The sequence below is a fragment of the Physella acuta genome, unplaced genomic scaffold (assembly GCF_028476545.2).
Source record: "Physella acuta isolate Inbredline_101_S28 unplaced genomic scaffold, ASM2847654v3 ptg001170l, whole genome shotgun sequence".
NCBI classification, from domain to species: Eukaryota; Metazoa; Mollusca; class Gastropoda; family Physidae; genus Physella; species Physella acuta.
The window spans coordinates 180,987-202,477 of NW_026732687.1; the positions used below are offsets into that span (position 1 = coordinate 180,987).

At 36.7% G+C, this 21,491-nt stretch overlaps 1 protein-coding gene across 1 annotated transcript; it reads left to right on the forward strand.

The window, feature by feature from the left end:
• Window positions 1–5,472: 5,472 nt before the first annotated feature.
• On the forward strand, window positions 5,473–10,504 carry LOC131956690 (exosome complex component RRP41). Its single transcript, XM_059321241.1, has 5 exons — window positions 5,473–5,662; window positions 6,229–6,435; window positions 6,677–6,883; window positions 7,546–7,653; window positions 10,242–10,504. The coding sequence occupies exons 1-5, from the start codon at window positions 5,492–5,494 to the stop codon at window positions 10,296–10,298; spliced, it is 750 nt and encodes a 249-aa protein (XP_059177224.1). The 5' UTR covers window positions 5,473–5,491; the 3' UTR covers window positions 10,299–10,504.
• The last annotated feature ends 10,987 nt before the right edge of the window (window positions 10,505–21,491 follow it).

The window sequence follows — 21,491 nt, forward strand, 5'->3', positions numbered from 1 at the left end:
CTCACCAATTCCCTAAGATTCTCACAATAAGTACTAATATATACTTCACCGTTAGGATCTAAAGAACATGACACACTTTGAAAATTCAAAAACTAACAAGACATTGTTTTTATATAATAAGCAAGTAACATTGATGAAAAAGATATTTAATTTTTTTTTTATAGTTCTTGAAAAAAAATGTAGGCCTATATGCTATAATTTTTTTGTTCTTTGATTTTGATTTCATTATTGGTTGTACTATAATTGATCGGGGTGTTATAATATGTCATTTCACAGGTGTCTGCTCCAACATGGCATCTCTGTGTCACATTTTGGAAGTTTTTTTGTTTTTACTACAGAAGGTACAGTTTTCTTGGTTTTTTTAAATCCTTAAAGTGATTTAAATTAAAAAACCACGTGGGCAAATAGTGTCAACTTTTTTTTTTTTTTTTTATGATATTGAACAGGGTTTTCTTTAACACAATTAAGTATAGCGTGTCAATATGTTAATATGTTATCTGCGGTCTGTTGGCTCCAACTTCAACCCGCTTCTCTTTCTGTATTTGCTTCTATAACCCTTGTCCACTCAAGAACAATCTACAAGACAGCAGTTTTTGGAGTTGTCTCTACTAGAGGAAAGTCGGTCCATAGCTAATGAGCCTCATCTACCCTAGGGTTCGAGCTCAGGACTTTCTGAGTTAGCAATCATACGCTCTAACTCCCGACCATGTTGTCCCATACAACCCTTCTAAAAACACAGACACTTTAGACATGAACACGACAGAAAATCAAACGTAATGTTGTAAATAACTCTGTTCCAGAGGCGTAGCGAGGGGGGGTGGGGGTGCGGACCGCACCGGGTGACACCATTTAGGGGGGTGACACCAAGGCAAAAAAAAAGTAAAATATATAGAGAAAAATAATTTGAGGGGGAGGGGGTGCAAATCGAAAGTTTGAGGGGGGGGGGGGGTGCACATCGAAAGTTTGAGGGGGAGGGGGGGGGGGCGAATCGAAAATTTGAACTTTGTCCCCGGGAAGAGTCGCTACGCCTCTGGGTGGGGGGTGACACCATTAAGTGCCGCACCGGGTGACACCCGACCTCGCTACGCCACTGCTCTGTTCTATACCTACATCTTCCCCTCCTACATTTAACACAATACATCAACAACAACAATCCACACCACAATACTCTCTTCCTGTTAAACTATACACACGATCTCTAATATCAACTTGTTTGTGTGTTCCTATTATTTCATGTTCTAATCAAGTATTAAATCAATCTACTGCTGACTGTTTATTTTTCATAATATTTTGTTTCGTTTGTACCTTTACTGTGTGCGACTGAGGTCGAGTTTTTAAACTGTTGCTTTACAAAGACCAAGTCTACCCACACACAGGGAATATAAGCCGGCTTCAAACAATTGGCTAATCGATCTCCTACAAGCTAAACGGTGTCGATATAAGCCAGACGGTGTCGTTGTATTTTGTCTGCGGTTTTTTTTCCCTTCTCTGTACTAAACTTTCCTAAGTGCGCAAAGGCGCCTTTTTTTTTTTTTTTTTTTTTTTTTTTTTTAACATTCGGAAAGTGCCATTTTAGGAGCCATTTTTGGAAGTCAGAGAACATTTTATAGAAAATATACAAAACGTAATGGAATGTTCGTTTGACTCTATGGAGCTGAGACATGGAGAATAGCTGCCACAAATAAGAAGAAAATACAATAATTTATAAACGCATGCCTCAGAAAGATACTGCGAATAAGCTGGCCTAAAACCATCAGAAATGAAGTTCTATGGCAACGGACAAATCAACTGATAGCTGAAGTAGAGATCCTCCAGAGAAAATGGAAATAGATTGGCCACACACTCAGGAAGCCTGTATCCAGCATAACAAGACACTGGGCAAAAGAAATAGAGGCCAACCAGTGAATACCTGGAGACATGACCTGGAAGAAGACACCAGGAAGATTGGGTACACCTGGGGAGAGTTGGAGAGACTAGCCCAGGACAGAGACGCCTGAAAAGTTATCGTCGAATCGGGTTAGATTTTACTTGAGGGTATAAAGGGGCTGTTAGCAGTCTTTTCTTTTTTAAAAATCATTTTTGTAACTTGAAAGCGTTATACAATACATACAATACAGTCCGCCGCCCCCCCCCCCCCTCCTAACGATCACATCGTTACACAAGCCTAAAACCCTCTAACCCACCCAAAACTATGACGACCCTCACCTTCTAACACCCCCCCCCCCTGCACTCACATGGGGCTAATTCTTTGATGTTGAGCAACGTTTGTGGTTAAAAAAAGCCAGTTTTATTTACCGTTAGATTGGTAGCATAGCACCAAATTCACATCCCCCTCGGTTCACCAAGATGGCGTCTTTAATAAATTTACTCCCCACCCACCCAAATTTTAAATCTCATCATCGATGAGCAAAGTCTATACTAAACAATCAAATCTAAAATTAGAAATCTCAGCCTATGTTATTTTTGTTTTCGGAAAATCCCGAAAGAAAAAAAAAACAACCTCCGTAGTAATAAACTGACACGCTTCGACATTTTGATTCATTTACTACACACACTAACCCCCTAGCGGGTCAGGACTCACATAGACATTCCGGCGCAAGACGCACCAAACCATGACGCGTAGTTGAACATCAACATATTACACGATAATTAAAACCAAAACCCAAATGACACGGGCCATGTCAGTTCTGCTATCTCTCGCTGAGAGTTTCCGAGTAGCGAAATGCACTCGAGGGAGAGCTAACTCCGAACAGGCCGTCTAATGGAGTCCAGATGGCCGGGAGACTCGGCGACGGACGGTACAAGACAATAAACAAATGCTCGCGGGCACTTAGCAGACGATGGTCTGTTGAGCTTATTGTCGCTGTTAAGGCATTCTCACGTCTGCTAATGAGAAACATCGGGGTATATGTACAGATGACCGTATCGTTTAGATACACTCTGGTATGTATGCACTATATTATTTCACATCAATGTGAATACATAGTACTGTCCGCATTGCAAGTTATAATATACACTTGTATTTCGTATTCATACATAAACAATGAGATCGCTTGCCTGGATTATATTTTTCATATGGTACAAATATATACAAGTTTATATATATATATATATATATATATATATATATATATATATATATATATATATATATATATATGCAGAGGCGTAGCGAGGGGAGGGCGGGGGGGGGGGGGGGGGTACATATGTCCCCAGGCGCCGACCTTAGGGGGCGCCAAAAAGGGTTTGAAAAACTAATTGAAAGTTTGAGGTGGGGGGGGGGGGTGCAAAATTGAAAATTGAAAGGTTGTTCCCGAGGGGGCGCCAAATTGAAAGTTTGTCCCCTAGGTATTTGGGCCTAGGTGTAGAATTATTAGTTACATCTACACCTCTCTCACGCGCCAGAGATAAGGCGTGCAATACTGATGATGCCTGTCATGCGAATCGTAGTATCGAATTGTGTAGCAGTGTTCTACCAGCAGAAACACAACAGTTTATTTTGGGTCTCACTTCTTTGTGGTCCCTATATATATATTTCAAGACACACACACACACACAAAACATGTAGGCCTACCTATTACATTTTCAAGACAGGGATTAAAATAAAACTAAACTAAACATAAGAGATTAAACGTATATTTTTATTAGCTTCAATATTAGCATTCATTAAATTTTGGTTGCTGAAAGTGTATAGATAAAATATTTGTATGTAAGCTATTTTGGCAGAAAGACAAATATTTTTAGAGTAGGGGAGGCAACTGTGAAAAATAAATGTGTATATAATTTACCAACAGTTATCTTGCAATAATACAAATGCATCCATAAATTATAATTTTAATTGCTCTTTTAATAACAGTTTAAATTCGATATTTAAAAAAACCTTTTTGAGTTCGAAACTTTACAAACTAATGTCTTTTTTTATTACAAGCTTTTATTTAACTCACTTCCTCTGTCGTCCGCCAGTCTGTCTTGACGGAAACGCAGGAGTCAAAATTCGGACAGTTCTACTTGACCGACACGATTCACAGTTGGCACATGGGTCAAGACATGAAGACAATGCAATCTGAAACTAAATTTGACTTAATTGGATGCCTAATTGATTTTTTATGAATTAATTAAAATTTGGACCGAATTAGTAGGCATGTCTAGCCAACCACACCACACGCGTCATCAATGGCTGCGCCATCACGACCACGTAATGGCTGCGTTCAAAAACCATTGCGCGCCTACTGAACGTGATATTCAGTAGGCGCGCAATGGTTTTTAGTCATGTAACTCTATTGTAGATAAAACATGTAAAGTACTGAAAAAAAATTCATAAAAAACGTTTTAATAACAAGCTTTTATGTAATGATGCACTAAAAAGTAGAAAATAAATTATAGACTACTATTTAAATAACTATAAAGAAAAGCGTGGGTGTCTTCCTTAACATTAGTAAAGGTATCCAATAGATACTATAGTGACCCACGCTTTTCTTTATAGTTATTTAAATAGTAGTCTATAATTTATTTTCTACTTTTTAGTGCATCATTACATAAAAGCTTGTTATTAAAACGTTTTTTATGAATTTTTTTACAAGCTTTTATTTAACTCACTTCCTCGTCAGTCGTCAGTCGTCAGTCTAGACAGAAACGCAGGAGTGAAAATTCGGACAGTTCTACTTGACCGATACGATTCACAGTTAGCACGTGGGTCAAGACATGAAGACAATGCAATCTGAAACTAAATTTGACTTAATTGGATGCCTAATTAATTTTTTATGAATTAATAAAAATTTGGACCGAATTAGTAGGCATGTCTAGCCAACCACACCACACGCGTCATCACCTTCAATAGCTTCAATGGCTGCGTTCAAAAACCATTTCGCGCCTACTGAACGTGATGTTCAGTAGGCGCGCAATGGTTTTTAGTCATGTAACTCTATTGTAAATAAAACATGTAAAGTACTGAAAAAAAAATTCATAAAAAACGTTTTAATAACAAGCTTTTATGTAATGATGCACTAAAAAGTAGAAAATAAATTATAGACTACTATTTAAATAACTATAAAGAAAAGCGTGGGTGTCTTCCTTAACATTAGTAAAGGTATCCAATAGATACTAAAGTGACCCACGCTTTTCTTTATAGTTATTTAAATAGTAGTCTATAATTTATTTTCTACTTTTTAGTGCATCATTACATAAAAGCTTGTTATTAAAACGTTTTTTATGAATTTTTTTTGGAAAACAGTTATTTTCCTATTAGGCCTACATACTGGCATAGTTAAATGTTTATTATTAAATTTAAAATTTAATGCGCATAACAAATAATTAAAACTTTCAACAATTATTGATCTAAATAATAACATCTAATTAAGGCATTAAGTTATTTGTATTCCTTTTATTATAATTTGTTGATAACCTTTTTAGACAATGTTTCGAATTTTTCTGTTAGTTTTCGATATTCTAAAACCTTTTGCAAAGGGAGTTTACTCTAAGTAATTGTTTTAAAATGGCTGGCATGGAACTTCTGTCTGATCAAGGCTTTCGAACAGATGGTAGAAAGCCAAATGAACTTAGAAGGATACGTTTTAAAAAAGGAGTTTTTAAGCAAGCTGATGGGTCTGCATACTTAGAACAAGGAAACACTAAAGTTCTTGCAGCTGTTTATGGTCCTCACGAGGTAATTTATTTATAGTTTTATAGCCCGCTAGCCGCTAGAATTTTGATTTTTTTTAGCAAATAATAATTAAAATATCTTCTGAGTCAGTAGGCAAATTTGGGAAATATCTCTGGTTATTATATAGATCTAAATAGGCCTATACAATATGCATTGATAGATCTTTATGTAAAATTATAGGCCAATGCTAGCCGGTAAAAGGTACACATGCATAATGAAGAGAAACTACGACTTGCCTTCGCTGCGATGTTTTCGGTGGTACTGCGCATGCGTGTGTTTACAACGGCAGAACCCTATCCCTAAACCTAATCCTAGCCTTAACCCTAACCCTAGTCATTGCGCATGCGCAGAACTATCTTTTGCCGACTAGAGTAGGTGGAGATGTTGGGGCGAAAAATCTTTTTCCGAGTAGTCACTTCGAAAATTATAACCCATCTCTAAATGCACAAAAATTATCATTCTAAATTCTAAACTAATCTGGCCCTAGGCCAAGTAGTTTTTTTATATGAATTTTCAAAGTTTTGAAATGTAAAAAAAAAAAGATTATTTGTGAGATTTCTTCTTTTCAGATCAGAGGTGGCAAATCCAAACAACTCCATGATAAATTGTTAATCAACTGTCAGTATAGTATGGCAACATTCAGTACCCAAGACAGGAAAAGAAGACCCAGAGGAGACAGGAAATCCCTGGAGATGACTGCACATTTAAAACAGACTTTCAATGCTGTGGTTTTGACTGACCTCTACCCTAAAGTTCAGTTAGACATTTATATCGAGGTTTGTTTCAAAGTTTATAAGATCTTAAAATTGTAATCGGGCTTACTATTAGCAAGGACAGGATTTTATATTCAGTTGTGTTAAAGTTAGTAAACATCTTAAAATTCAGACTACCTTACTATAGCATAGAGATTAAATAAAAATATTTTATTCAAGAGTGAGCTAGGCCTACTTAATTTGCTGATACTTATCCTTTAAGATTCTGTCAATATTTTATAGATTCTGCTTTTGCTTATCTCAGGTACTGCAATCAGATGGGGGTAACTACTGTGCTAGTGTCAATGCTGCTACCTTAGCCCTGATAGATGCTGGTATTCCAATGAAGGACTTTGTCATTGCCTGTTCTGGGAGCTATGTGAGAGATACCCCTATAGTGGACATAAACAATCTTGAAGAGTCAGGTGCCGGAGCTGAGATTATTATGGCAATTTTACCTCGGTGTGATCAGGTGAGTGGCAGTTTACCCAGTCTGTTGGGTTTATTTCTGCATGGTTGGTTTGATCTGTTAGGAATTGATGAGTTATCCTGTTATGGTAAATATTTTACAACTTGTTTTGCTGAATCTAAAATTATTTCTCTTTGAGATACTTTATATTATTCATGAAATTTTAAAAGATAAAGGAGAGTTTGAAAGTGACATTCTGTTCCTTCTTACTTTCTGTTTAAAAAAATAAATTCAGTATCATACAACATTATTATACAGATACATTTATATTACTAAAACTGGTTTCTAATTAAAAATTTTAAAATCAATTTTGTATCTAAAATTTATAACTATTTACATCAAAGATCGAGACTTTAAGGGTTAGAAATTCTATTTTTTATGACACTTTATCTTGAGAGAGTGTATGAATAATTTTTAAATTTTCATATTCGATTTAACTGAAATTACTTCCATACAACTAATACATTATTATTTTGAAAGATGTTTCTGTTGTTAAGATTATCTCTAGTCAGGCATACCCAAGCAGATTTTTTACTGCTCTCTCAGATGAAATAGAGAACAAAAACAATTGTATACAGAAACTGTATACTTAAATCTGTTTTATTTTATCATAATATTGAAACATATTTTAAATGTTTTTTATCTTTTTTTTTTTGTACAATTAGATTGTTTTCATAGAGATGAACTCCAGGCTTCATGAAGACTATTTATCACCTGTCATGGATCAAGTTATGGCAGGCTGTAAAGACATTTTTAACATTCTCAATCAGCAGGTAATTAATTACTGGTTCACCTGCTAATTAAAATGTTACCTTCTCTATCACCAGCAGATCAATTACTTAATGAATTTTCTAAAAACAGAGATCCTAGGGTTAGGGTAGCAATACCTGCTTAAGGGCATGGGCGGGTGATGAGTACCAACTTCCTTATTTCCGAGTCTAAAGATGTAATACTTGGCTAATAGTTATAACTCAAAGAGTTAAGCATAAAAATATTTTTTTTAATTTTTTAAATCTTCCGTTGCCATGGTGACGGCGGCCATATTGGATTTTATTGACGATTTTTAAATGGAAATAACTCAAAAATGGTTTGTACAAATTTCATGAAAACTTAATATAGTCTGCAGACACATGTGTTTAAGACTTCTGATAGATTACATTTTCAAAAAAGAAAATATGGTTTTTTTTACTTTTTTTTTTCAAACATCACTGTAAAAATTTCATTATTTCGTCCAATTTTTTCACTATTTCAACAACAAAAATTTTTTTTTTACAAAAATTCCAAAAGTGTTCTATCAGTTTTATTTGAACATATATAAAGAGTAACTGGAGCAAATTTAGTTCAGTTCTGATAATTATTAACAAAGTTATTTCAACAATTGTACAAAAAAACATCAAACTGAGAAAAACGCAAAAAACTAACAAAAAGTTGCAAAAAATGAAAATTTATCGCTGTATGTCACTAAAATCGACCACATTTATAGCCTGAAGTATGGTGCTGCTGAATATATACCTTCTGAGCTTGTTCAGCTGTTAGTTTTCTTTTTTTCTGGCGCTCTTTGTTTTACCTAGAGCTGTAGTAAAGCTGTTGTCATGGCATCTTTTTTGGCGTCCTTCACTGGGTCTTCGACTATGGTTTCCTTCTTTTGACAGCAATGCCATAGCATGCCTGGGCCCAAAATTGAATTATGCTATCGCAGAAACAGCAGTATATTTTGCATGGTCTCATGTCTAAAGCCAATTATGATAAGACGATGTCTTTGTTTATGGTGAAAGGCCTTGTTCTGGATTCTTTTGCAGTTGTATACTTACGGTTTACAACATTTTTATTACTGCCACACCATGCTTGAAGCAAACCCTTTACACTTTTTTCATCAATAGTAGCCACTACATCACAGTGGGCGAGGAAATGTATTGATGACATCAAGAAACAAATCACATTCGACAATAATTCTGCATGGCTGTGGTTTACAATTAGCACTACCAGTACTAGATGTAACAGTGCTTTCTTCTGTCCGTAAAAACTGTGTCTTACATTGTCGCAGTTTCTTAGTAAATGTGCATATTACATCTGCACCAGTGCTTGTCTGAATAGTGCTAGATTGAGTAAAGGTAGCTGCAATCAGTTGCATTCGGACGTGCCCTAGCTTTAGTAAATTAGTTGTGTGTATCTATTTTTAGCGAGTGTTTTGTTCTACCCATTATCGAAAGAGAAACAAATTAAATCGTCTCACTGCTTATGATAATTCACACAAACTAATCTAAACTGTTAATAGTATATTTAATTGAAATAATTATATGTTAAAATAATGTAAGTATTTCACAGAAGCTTAGAGAAACAAAACTAAATCAAACTTAGCAACGCGCTGAAACTAAGGGAATGTTTACTTCCGAAGCGAAACGACCAATCGCTAACTAGCTTCCGCAGTTGTATGCCAATGAAAAAATTGAGGTAAAAAATTTGCATACAGGAAAAACCCGACTGAGTAAAATAAACAAATTTATGACGTAGAAAAATAATCACATTAAAATAGGTATTTTGATTGGTCATTTAATTTTAGAACAAATAAAGAAAGGATGTCACGGCCTTTCCATTGATATGAAACACATTAGGTTTCCGCGAAGCCTAATAGTACTTTTCTAGGTCGAAAAATGGCTATTTTTACCAAAAAATTAAACAAAAACACACTACATTGAACCCGGTTTTTCATAAATCAATACCGTTTTTAGGGTCATAACAATGTCATTTTTAGATTCAACGATGGTTATTCTGTATAGATCAAGTAAAAGTGGGAAATCGATGATTTAGTGGATTTATGACGAAAAGTACACCCGCCCATGCCCTTAACAATACATTCTTTCTTCTTCTTCGTTCTTAATAGACTTAATTTTAACATTGATACAATCATTTGTAGAATTTTCTAAAATCAGAGATCCTAGGGTTAGGGTAGCAATACCAGCTTAACATTGATACAATCATTTGTAGAATTTTCTAAAAACAGAGATCCTAAGGTTAGGGGAGCAATACCAGCTTTACATTGATACAATCATTTGTAGAATTTTATAAAATCAGAGATCCTAGGGTAAGGGAAGCAATACCAGCTTAACATTGATACAATCATTTGTAGAATTTTCTAAAATCAGAGATCCTAGGGTTAGGATAGCAATACCTGCTTAACATTCTTTCTTCTTCTTCATTCTTAATAAACTTAATTTTAACATTGATACAATTTTTTGTAGAATTTCCTTAAATATTCTGTTTTTATTTTTATTTTAGCATCAGATAGCAGTTTTAATTTTATCCATTTCAACATTCAATGTTTTACTGGTTGAATTTAATTCTAAAATGTCAATCCATGCAGGTGCGGGAAGAGTTGCGTCAAAAAACAGCACAAGACAAAATTGTGGATTCTGGTTAATGATTCGGCGACTCATCCTAAACTTTCATTTGTACATACTCTATTCATACGTTTCTGTGTATGTTTGTTTGGTTAAATGATTTGAAAAATTATGTTTTAAGTGTGAGCGATGTAAGGTCTCAGAATGGTTAGCTCATTTTAGAAAAGTTATTAGTAATTAAGTGATTCTAATTGCTCATGTTATAAAATTAATTTGTAATTAAGTGATTCTAATTGCTCATGTTATAAAATTAATTTGTAATAAAGTGATTTTATCAGATTTCTCAACTTCATGTTGTCTGTTCTGGTCTTATAATTTGATATAAGGCAGGTTGCCTAATGGATGGATGGTGTACACTTTTTAACAGTATTAATTATTTAAACATAAAGTTGTATGAAAACATTTTTTTGTTCAGGTTTAAATAGATAGTGTAGATCAGGGGTCTCCAAACTTTTCAGTCCGAGGGCCACATTAACTATCAAATTTCAGTTCGGGGGCCAGTTTCTTTCAGGCATGTCTTTGATTTATCTGCGCAAAGCTCCTCATCTTCACCAACAAATGATTTTTCCTTGGACAAAAAGATCTCCGCGGGCCGGATGAGAGGACTTCGCGGGCCGCATCCGGCCCGCGGACCGTAGTTTGGAGACCCCTGGTGTAGATCAATGTTTATGTTTGTGTTGAGAAAGATACCATACATCAATGTTTGAGTTTCTATAGGTGTCATAGATCATTGTTCATGTTTATAAAGGTGCCATAAATCAATGTTAGTTTTATAAAGGTGTTATAAATCAATGTTCAAGTTTAAAAATTATCATAAATCAAGGTTCAGGTTAAAAACATCATAAATCAATGTTTAGGTTTAAAAATATATCGTAGATCCATGTTCAGGTTTTAAAAATATATCATCATAGATCAATGTTCAGGTTAATAATTTAATGAGTGTTATAAAAACTCAGTAGTCATAGCAGGCAACAGGGATAAAGTCTAATATACAATATTAAAATTAAGCATTTCAAAGTAGCTCAGCTGAAGTACTAGTACACAAAACTATATTGACCTGTTCACTTTTCATCAAATGTTGAGAAGCTCAAACACAACTTTTCAAAGATAACTCTCAATTTTGTTCTGTGTCTTCCCTTGTTTTGCTGGATACAGGCTTTCTGAGAAAAACTAATTAGACCAAGACCAGAGTGCTCGCAAGATATACCACCAGCTGAAAGTGATCTTCCCTTAGACTGTAACCCACCTTCAAAAGAAGAGATACATAAAGCAGCTGAAGTGAAAAATTGGAAATCTCCAGGAATAGGCCTATATGGTATACAGGCAGATGCACTGACAGATATTGAAACAAGTATCGCACTACTTCAACCACACATGAACGAATTGTGGTAGGAATAGAAGGAGGGACTGCTCATAAAGTTCCCAAAAGAACGGCGATCCATCTCAGGCAGTCTTCAACAGATTATTATTAAACACGATGAAAGGAAGGGATAGACCCCCCAAGTTTGAGATCAACAGGCGGACTTTAGAAAGGAAAGATCATGCTTAGACTCAGACTAAATCTCCACCGATCACATCAACATTGAACAAACCCAAGAGTGGAACTCGTCTCTACATTTAATTTCAAAGTTTTCGAGAAGAAGACCGTTGATAGCCCATATAGACAGTCGGTGACGTTATTGTTGTGGCACTATAATATGCCACAGAAAGTAGTCGACATTATCATGTCCTCCTATGGAGGTCTGAAATGTAGAATGGTGCATGGCCAACAGACTACAGAGGCCTTCCCAGTACGGACCGGAGTAAGGCAGGGTTGCCTACTTTCACCATTCCTGTTCCTGCTGGCCATAGACTGGATTATGAATGGCAACAGAGAAAAAGTGAAACGTTATACAGTCAGTGGCGTAGCGAGGTCGGGTGTCACCGGGTGCGGCACTTAATAGTGTCACCACCCAGAGGCGTAGCGACCCTTTCCGGGGACAAACTTTCAAATTTTCCCTCAAGTTTTCGATTTGCACCCCCCCCCTCCCCTCAAACTTCAGATTTGCGCCCCCCCCCCCCAAGTTTTCGATTAGCACCCCCCCTCAAGTTTTTCTCTATATATTTTGCTATTTTTTGCCTTGGTGTCACCTCCCCCCTAAATGGTGTCACCCGGTGCGGTCCGCACCCCCCCCTCTCGCTACGCCTCTGTATACAGTGGACACTGTGGAGCCAGCTGGATGGTCTCTTCTTTCTCACGCACAACAGCAATAGCAAGATAAAATTAAGTGTTGCTAATTTTGTTACATGCCTGAACATCAATAGGGGGAAATCAAAAGGGAAAAGTAAGGCTCTCAAAGTCAATGCATCAAGCAGCAACCTTATAACATTGGCAGAAGAGGCCCTAATAGAAGTGGATAAATTCACCTACCTTGGAAGTATTGTTGATAAGCAGGGCGGGACAGAAGCAGACATAAAAATAAGGACGGGCAAGGCAAGATCAGTATTCAACCAACTCAAAATTTGTTGTGACGGGGGGGGGGGGGGGGGGGGGGGGGGAATCCTTCTTTCAGGCATCCCCCCCCCCTCCCGGACGAAATGGAAATTTATATAGAAAATATATAAATTTACCCTGTGTCCGCCCCCCACCCTCCCGTTTTAGTCCACCTCCTCGAAAATATCCAGCGCCCCCCCCCCCTCCCGGAGAAAAAAAATCTGGAATAAATACTGACTATATAACGATTCAGTTGGCGATGTTAGGTACTGTGCAAGTCATCGGCATCAGAAATAGTTACATGGTGACTATAGACAATGTAAACGGCATCAACATAAAAGTTAATAAGATACTTGTCTTCCTTGTAAGATATAAATTTAGCAGCATTCTGATGAACAGCTAAAAATTTACAAATGATTTCTTCATTAAAAATAATTATCTGAATATAATATACTATTTTGTTCTCGAATATTTTTATGATAAAAATGATAATAAATTTCACCTCAATTTATTTGCAGGTTCTCACTTGGATACACACGCACATATGGTAAATGTTGTGTTTTAAACGTTGCCTTGTGTTTAAAAATGTATTAGATATTTGAATTACTTTGAGAACGCTTCGTTATTCACTGGCTAACCACTATCAAAATGTTTCAGATGAGAATTTTATTAATTTCCTTTCATCAACCAACCGTTGTAGATTTGACACGCTTTGCCAGTAACAGGTGAAATTGATTTTTTTTCTGCTGGTAATTTTTAAAAATATGATTAAAATTAACACCGATATTGTTTTAATTATTGTGAGTGCGCGGCGGTCAGGTATACAATGTGTGGTGTGTGTGATGTACAATGTGTGGGGTGTGATATACAATATGTGGGGTGTGTGATGTACAATGTGTGGGGTGTGATATACAATATGTGGGGTGTGTGATGTACAATGTGTGGGGTGTGATATACAATGTGTGGTGTGTGTGATGTACAATGTGTGGGGTGTGATATACAATATGTGGGGTGTGTGATGTACAATGTGTGGGGTGTGATATACAATATGTGGGGTGTGTGATGTACAATGTGTGGGGTGTGATATACAATATGTGGGGTGTGATGTACAATGTGTGGGGTGTGATATACAATATGTGGGGTGTGTGATGTACAATGTGTGGGGTGTGATATACAATATGTGGGGTGTGTGATATACAATGTGTGGGGTGTGATATACAATGTGTGGGGTGTGATATACAATGTGTGGGGTGTGATATACAATGTGTGGGGTGTGATATACAATGTGTGGGGTGTGATATACAATGTGTGGGGTGTGATATACAATGTGTGGGGTGTGATATACAATGTGTGGGGTGTGATATACAATGTGTGGGGTGTGATATACAATGTGTGGGGTGTGATATACAATGTGTGGGGTGTGATATACAATGTGTGGGGTGTGATATACAATGTGTGGGGTGTGATATACAATGTGTGGGGTGTGATATACAATGTGTGGGGTGTGATATACAATGTGTGGGGTGTGATATACAATGTGTGGGGTGTGATATACAATGTGTGGGGTGTGATATACAATGTGTGGGGTGTGATGTACAATATGAGGGTTGTGTTATACAATGTGTGGGGTGTGATATACAATAAGTGGGGTGTGATATACAATGTGTGGGGTGTGACAAGACTTTTTCAAATACTTTAACGACAAAGAATGGTTGGAGAGAGTAGCATACCTAGCCTAAGCAGATAAATTTGAACAGTAACATAAGCGTAACCTGAAAATGAACGAATATTATCTCTTTTCATGATAATCTCTTGGCATTTTTGTCAAAGCTGCACAATTTGCGAAGAGAAATAAATATTAGAAATATTGCCCTGTTTGAGAAACTCTGCAGTGTGGTAGATGAATCTGGTTGTGAGATAAATAAAAATTTGAAAGTGTATTCTGGGCATCTTGAATCTCTTGAAAACGAACTGCGGCGTTATTTTCCCTGAGCTAAAAGAAGAAGAATCTGCATGGACACGTTACCCATTCTCGGCTTTCCTTGATGTTGCCAGCATTCCCGATGAATTACAAGATGAATTCTAAAATTTGCGGAATGATTCCGCGTCACGTATCGTGTTAAATGAAAAACTGCTCAAACAATTTTGGTGTAGTATGCACCGTTTATAACCAAACGTGAAATCGATTGCCTTTCAAGTTTTAATTCCTTTTGTGTCTTCTCCGTTTAAAAACAAAACAAAGAAATAAATTAAATGCTGAAAATGACATGAGGTTGGCGTTAACAAAACTCAACCGCGAATGTTGAGGCTAGTGATAGGCATTCAATTTCACAAATCGAATTAAAACAGTTATCAATATAAATTAATATTGAAAGTCTACTAGAAAGTCATATTTTAGTGCATATTAATTTCCTCACTAATTTCGACTTTTTAATTCTATGGGGGTCGCGGGTCACTTATTTTTTTTATAAAAGGGGGTCGCTGCTCGAAAAATGTTTGGGAACTACTGGCCTAGACAGACAGTCAATGTGGAAATTGTTGAGACACTATGGGGTGCCACAGAAAATAGTCAACATTATTATGTTTTCATATGAAGGTCTGAAATGTAGAGTAGTGCATGGCCAACAGACTTCAGAGGCCTTCCCAGTACGGACTGGAGTAAGACAGTGTTGGCTACTTTCACCATTCCTGTTCCTGCTGGCCATAGACTGGATTATGAAGATGTCAACAGAGAAAACGTGAAACGGTATACAGTGGACACTGTGGAGCCAGCTGGATTTTGCTGACGACCTGGCCCTTCTTTCTCACACACAACAGCAAATGCTGGATAAAACCAACAGGGTTGCAAATTTTTCTACATGCCTGGGCCTGAACATCCACAGAGGGAAAAGTATAGTTCTCAAAGTCAATGCACCAAACAGCACCCCTAAAATATTGGCAGAAGAAGCCCTAAAAAAAGTCGATAGATTCACCCACCTTGGAAGTATTGTTGATAAGCAGGGTGGGACAGAAGACGACATAAAAATAAGGACGGGCAAGGCAAGAGTAGTCTTGTATTGTAAAGTAAGCTAAAGGATAAAAAATGTTTGGGTTACGGAGATTTAACCCTTGGAATAAAAATCCGGATCTTCAACACACTAGTAAAACCTGTTTTACTCTATGCAGCCGAGACATTGAGAATAACTGCTATAAATAAGAATAAAATAATATCATTTATAAACTCATGCCTCAGAAAGATCCTGAGAATTCGCTGGCCTAAAACCATCAGAAATGATGTTCTATTGCAACGGACAAATCAACTGCCAGCTGAAGTAGAGATCCACCAGAGAAAATGGAAATGGATTGGCCACACACTCAGAACGCCTGTATCCAGCATAACAAGACAGGCCCTCACCTGGAATCCACAAGGCAGGAGGAGGAGAGGCAGACCAAGGCAGACCTTGAGACGTGACCTGGAAGAAGACACCACAAAGATTGGATATACCTGGGGACAATTGGAGAGACTAGCCCTGGACAGAGACGCATGGAAAGATCTTGTCAGCGGTCTATGTCCCAGGAGGGGCAACAGGCAAATCTAACCTAACATTGTGTTTAAAAATGTATCGATTTTTGTATTATTGAGAACACTTGGTGATTCACTGGCTAGCCAGTGGCGGAACTAGGAAAAAAAGCCCCCCCCCCCCCCCCCCCCCCGCAGAATGTTTTTTGGGACCCTATATATAAATATATATATATATATATATATATATATATATATATATATATATATATATATATATATATATATATATATATATTATATATATATATATATATATATATATATATATATATATATATATATATATATATATATATATATATATATATATATATATATATATATATATATATATATATATATATATATATATATATATATATATATATATATATATATATATATATATATATATATATATATATATATGGAAAACAAAGGGCGCTATAAATTTTTTTTACAAATTTTCCATCTGGTACACGATTTAATCAGAGGTTTACCAACACAGGAGCTGGCCCCATTCAGTTTTCCAAGTGAGAAGCAATGTCGGCAGTTCATGTCTTTGATCTTAGGGCGCGGGTTTGTCCACACTACCAACTAGACAAGCCAAGACATGCTGTAAGTCCCTCGGCGACGGCGCTCAGGATGACACTGCCGCCGGTGGATTCAAGTAGTAACCCCATCCGCTTATGCAGGATCTTGGGGCGCTAAATCACATATTTCCGTTAGGCCTATGACAGAAACCTTTGCGGGGCTGTACCCAACAGCTTCCCAAGTTTTCATGGCGATTGGGTGAATATTGCAGTAATGCATAATAGACAGAAAAATGTTTTTCACATGTACAACTGTATGTGTCCAGCTCACGCATCCGATAACCTTCTGATTTGGGGGAGGGTGGGGGGGGGGGGGTGGAATCCACAAATAACGTCACATTTTTTAACGACTAACAAAAAGCTAGACCCCCCCCAAACCCCCACCCCCCACCTAATTTACGTCATTTATAAATAGTAATTGACTATTAATAATGTTCAATTAATTCTAAACGTTCTAATTAATTTCTACATAATTATATAAAATTAATCTTACCTTCCCTGTTTTGTGAATTGGATGTGCCTAATACTATGCACGTAAATTAATATCTGTTGACTAGTGCTGTCTAGTGTCTGACAAAATGTGCTGAAGTGGTGAATGTACGGTTAGGAAGTAATTCATAAACGATACATTGATCTACTCGATACTCGCGAGGGCTAAGAAAGAGGGATGTGGAGGGGGTCGGCTCGGGAAAAAACTTCAAAGAGACAACAAAACGCCTATTTACGTCAGCATCGCTCATTGTAAAACTTACTCAGGGGAGATAATTCCAAGTATCTATATATATATACCTCTCTTCTGGTAGACGTTAGAAAACAATCTGCAAGCGCGCCTTGCAATCCCATCTCTTCCTCTCTATCGCTTCCACCCCCCCCCCCCACCTCCCTCACATGGTCAGGTGAGCTGTGGTTCACTCTAAATGTTTACAAGCCGGGTTTGGTGACGGCTATTAGGGGCAGATAATTTAGTTTGAAACGATTTTTAACTTAGAGGAGGTAACTAAGAGGAGGCTGCTTTCAAGGGGGGGGGGGGGGGGCGGGGGGTTTAGTGTTTTAAAGCAAATATTTTCAGTGGCAGCATTGGTACTGTCGAATTCAAAAATTATGAATTACTGAAAAGTAGAAAAAAACAACTAAATAGCGGCGTATGGTACACCGCGGGTCGGCTCGTAGGTCTCTAAAGCTTACTTTGATATTTCTTGTAAAAGCAAAAACAAGTAAACGTATATAAAACTGTAGTTTCTAGTATTATATTATTTTTTAGTATTTGTAGGATAACAGATAGTACAGGATACAAATTCAACCACTATCACAAACACATCTAAACATTAAAAAATGTACAATGGATTTCAGGTCCCTAGCTAATGCCGCAAAGAAGAACCGCGCATCATGAAAGCCCACTTCATATGTAGCGTCTTCTCGTGCTATAGACTTTTTTGTTTTTTTAAAAAGAATTTTGCCGGCGACAGCGTGTGATTGTTTGTAGGAAAATAGAACTCATCCTTGACGATGGTTAAAAATACAACTATAAATAACTTTTTTAAATATATAAAAAAATTGACGACAATTTTTTAGCCCAATTTTTGGTCCCCATCCCCTGCCTCATCAGCCACAGTACACTTTGGAGGGTCGGTCAAACAGTTACGTGTCCCCTATTTGGCTATCAAAGGGGGTCAACGAGTCACAGAAGTCATTCAAATTTGAAGAGTTGCCTATATTTTACACTGTAGTTTGTGTAACGGATTTTATTTTTTTGCGGAAGAGCGTGGTATAGTGACTGTAAAATAAAGATAATCGTACCGCAGCTACAGTGTTTTTCTTTTACGAACCAAATATCAAGCAAAAATGCACGAAAATTAAATTCAAAATTTAAAAAAAAATTAATTATGGTCAGCCTTGGGCCCCAAAACGGCCTGGATCTCCCCCCCCCCCCCGCATTGCGGGGTCTGGCGGCACTGTAGTTCCGCCCCTGTGGCTAGCCAATATCAAAAGGTTTTGGATAAGAATTTTATTAATTTCTTTTCATCAACCAACCGTTGTAGATTAGACACGCTTTGTCAGTAACAGGTGAAATTGATTTTTTTTCTACTGGTAATTTTTAAAAATACAATAACAATTAACACCGTTATTATTTTAATTATTGTGAGGGCTCGACGTCTCTTTTTTTTTTAAAAATGAGTTACATCCCGTGGGTATGGAGAAAACTGTGTGGGTGTGCAAAGAATGTGTAGACTTGTGAAGGTCACCAAGCTTGTTAAAATTTTTTTCATAAAAAACGTTTTAATAACAAGCTTTTATATAATAATGCACTAAAAAGTAGAAAATAAATTATACACTACTATTTAAATTACTAAAAAGAAAAGCGTGACATTTTTTGTGTTGTTTTATGACACGTTTCCTCCACTTGATGGTAACATTGTGTTAGAGACTGATATACATCAGTTACTAATATACAATGTGTGTGGTGTCAGAAACAATGTGTGGGGTGTGATATACAGTGTGTGGGTTTTGATATACAATGTGTGGGGTGAGATACACAATGTGTGGGGTGTAATATACAATGTGTGGGGTGAGATACACAATGTGTGGGGTGTAATATACAATGTGTGGGGTGAGATACACAATGTGTAGGGTTAAATACACAATGTGTGGGGTGTGATATACAATGTGTGGGGTGTAATACACAATGTGTGGGGTGTGATATACAATGTGTGGGTGTGATATACAATGTGTGGGGTCAGATATACAATGTGTGGGGTCAGAAGAACAGTGTTTGGGATGTGATGTAAATGTACGTCTGACCCCTCACATTGTACATAATACCCCCATACCTCAGACCTACACATTGTATGTCAGCCCATCCCCCTGTCACCCCCCCCCCCACACACACACATAATTTGTCCATCAGACCACACATACTGTACACCGCCCACTTACAAATTGTTAGAATACACCGTTTACATTAATTATAAATTCATTCTAGATATGTTGCAGATAGGCAGTTCTAGACGGTTGGTTGACGAGAAGGGAAACTGTTTTCAACCAAAACCATTTGATGCTGGTAAGCCATTGTACAGCGATAGTTTGAATCCCAAAATATTATAATCCTAAAGTGATCTCAAATTTTTATAAACATATGCCATAGGTGTAAAACTAGAAATCCTAGTTAATTTCACGGATCTTGTATTTTTGAGAACACTTGAATTAGTTACTAATCTTAATCGGATAATTAAACTTAGCTTTATGAATTAATTTTAAAAGAGGGACTCAAGTATATAAGGCAGGTAATTTTAACGAGAGGATCATCTCACCTTCGGGAGCTGCTCATCAGATTCTTGCTCACAACTATTCATACAGGCAAGTATTGCTTTTTTGGTTTTATAATATTGTTGGAATACCAAAAAAACGTAAATTTTTCAAAGAATTATTTTCCCTGATATTCTTATGTGGCAGTTTGCTTTTAAGAGCTGAAAAATCAATTTAGACTATACAATTGGTTACGTTATAGTTAAACGTTAGAATCTTCTTTTTTCACTACAAGACGATGCTCTGATACTGATACGAACCATTTCATTGTTGCAGTTTAATCTTCGATTTAATAAAATCTCATACAGGTTTGAGGCTATAAAATTATGTAGCAACAATTTTGAAACAAGTAAAAGAAAGTCAGCAATTCATTGACAAAATACTTTATTTTTATTTCATTGCAAAAACGTTGTCACCAATTTTTTTTGTTAAATATATCACGGCTAATTTTACAGTTAAAGCGTAGCTTTTAAATTTAGCATATGCAATGCCAGTAGGTTAAAAGGGAACTTACACAACTGTGTATAACTTTATGTGCAGCCGATCATTATGCAAGTCCTGGTCCTTTTCATTCTGAGTGTCTGGCTGTTCTGCGCCATTACCTATGCCAGCATGGAAGAGGAGGTAGGTTGACTTCGTGTTTTTATCTATATCTATGGAAGCGATGTGGAGAATTTTTAAATATGTCTGTTTGGTTTATTTGTTTGTTCCTCACCAGTGATTTTTCAGACATATTTTGGAGAGGTCAGAGCCCCACCCCGAGGAATGTCTACCGCCCCCCTCCCCGAAATATAATTTACATACAAATATACTTTTTCAAATGTCCTCCCCTTCCTTCCCAAGGAAAATTTAGTCATCTCACCCTCGTAAAAATTTCAAGTGCCCCCCTCCCCGCCCAACGGAGAAAAAAAGACTGAAAGAATTCATGTTGCTCATACATATTAACTAGAGTACTTGTACGTAAATTGCAGGGAAATTGTTCTTGACAAAGTTTGCTGTTCACTCTCTTTTTAACGGTAACGTTAGATTCATCTCAATAATCGAGTTTAAAGTGACCGAAAACTGACCTAGAGTGACCGCGCTTTATATCAACTATGCATTTTAAATTACTTGAATTTGATTGACCTCTTGTTCATCCTTTCATTCTTTCATGCGTCCATTCGGTTATTTTTTATGCTTTCAATTTTATTCGTACGTCCATGCGTTTTTTTTATTCATGAATTCTTTTATTCACATATTCACTCATTTACTCCGTAATTTATTTATTTATTCATTTATTTAAATACTTTTAAATTTTATAATA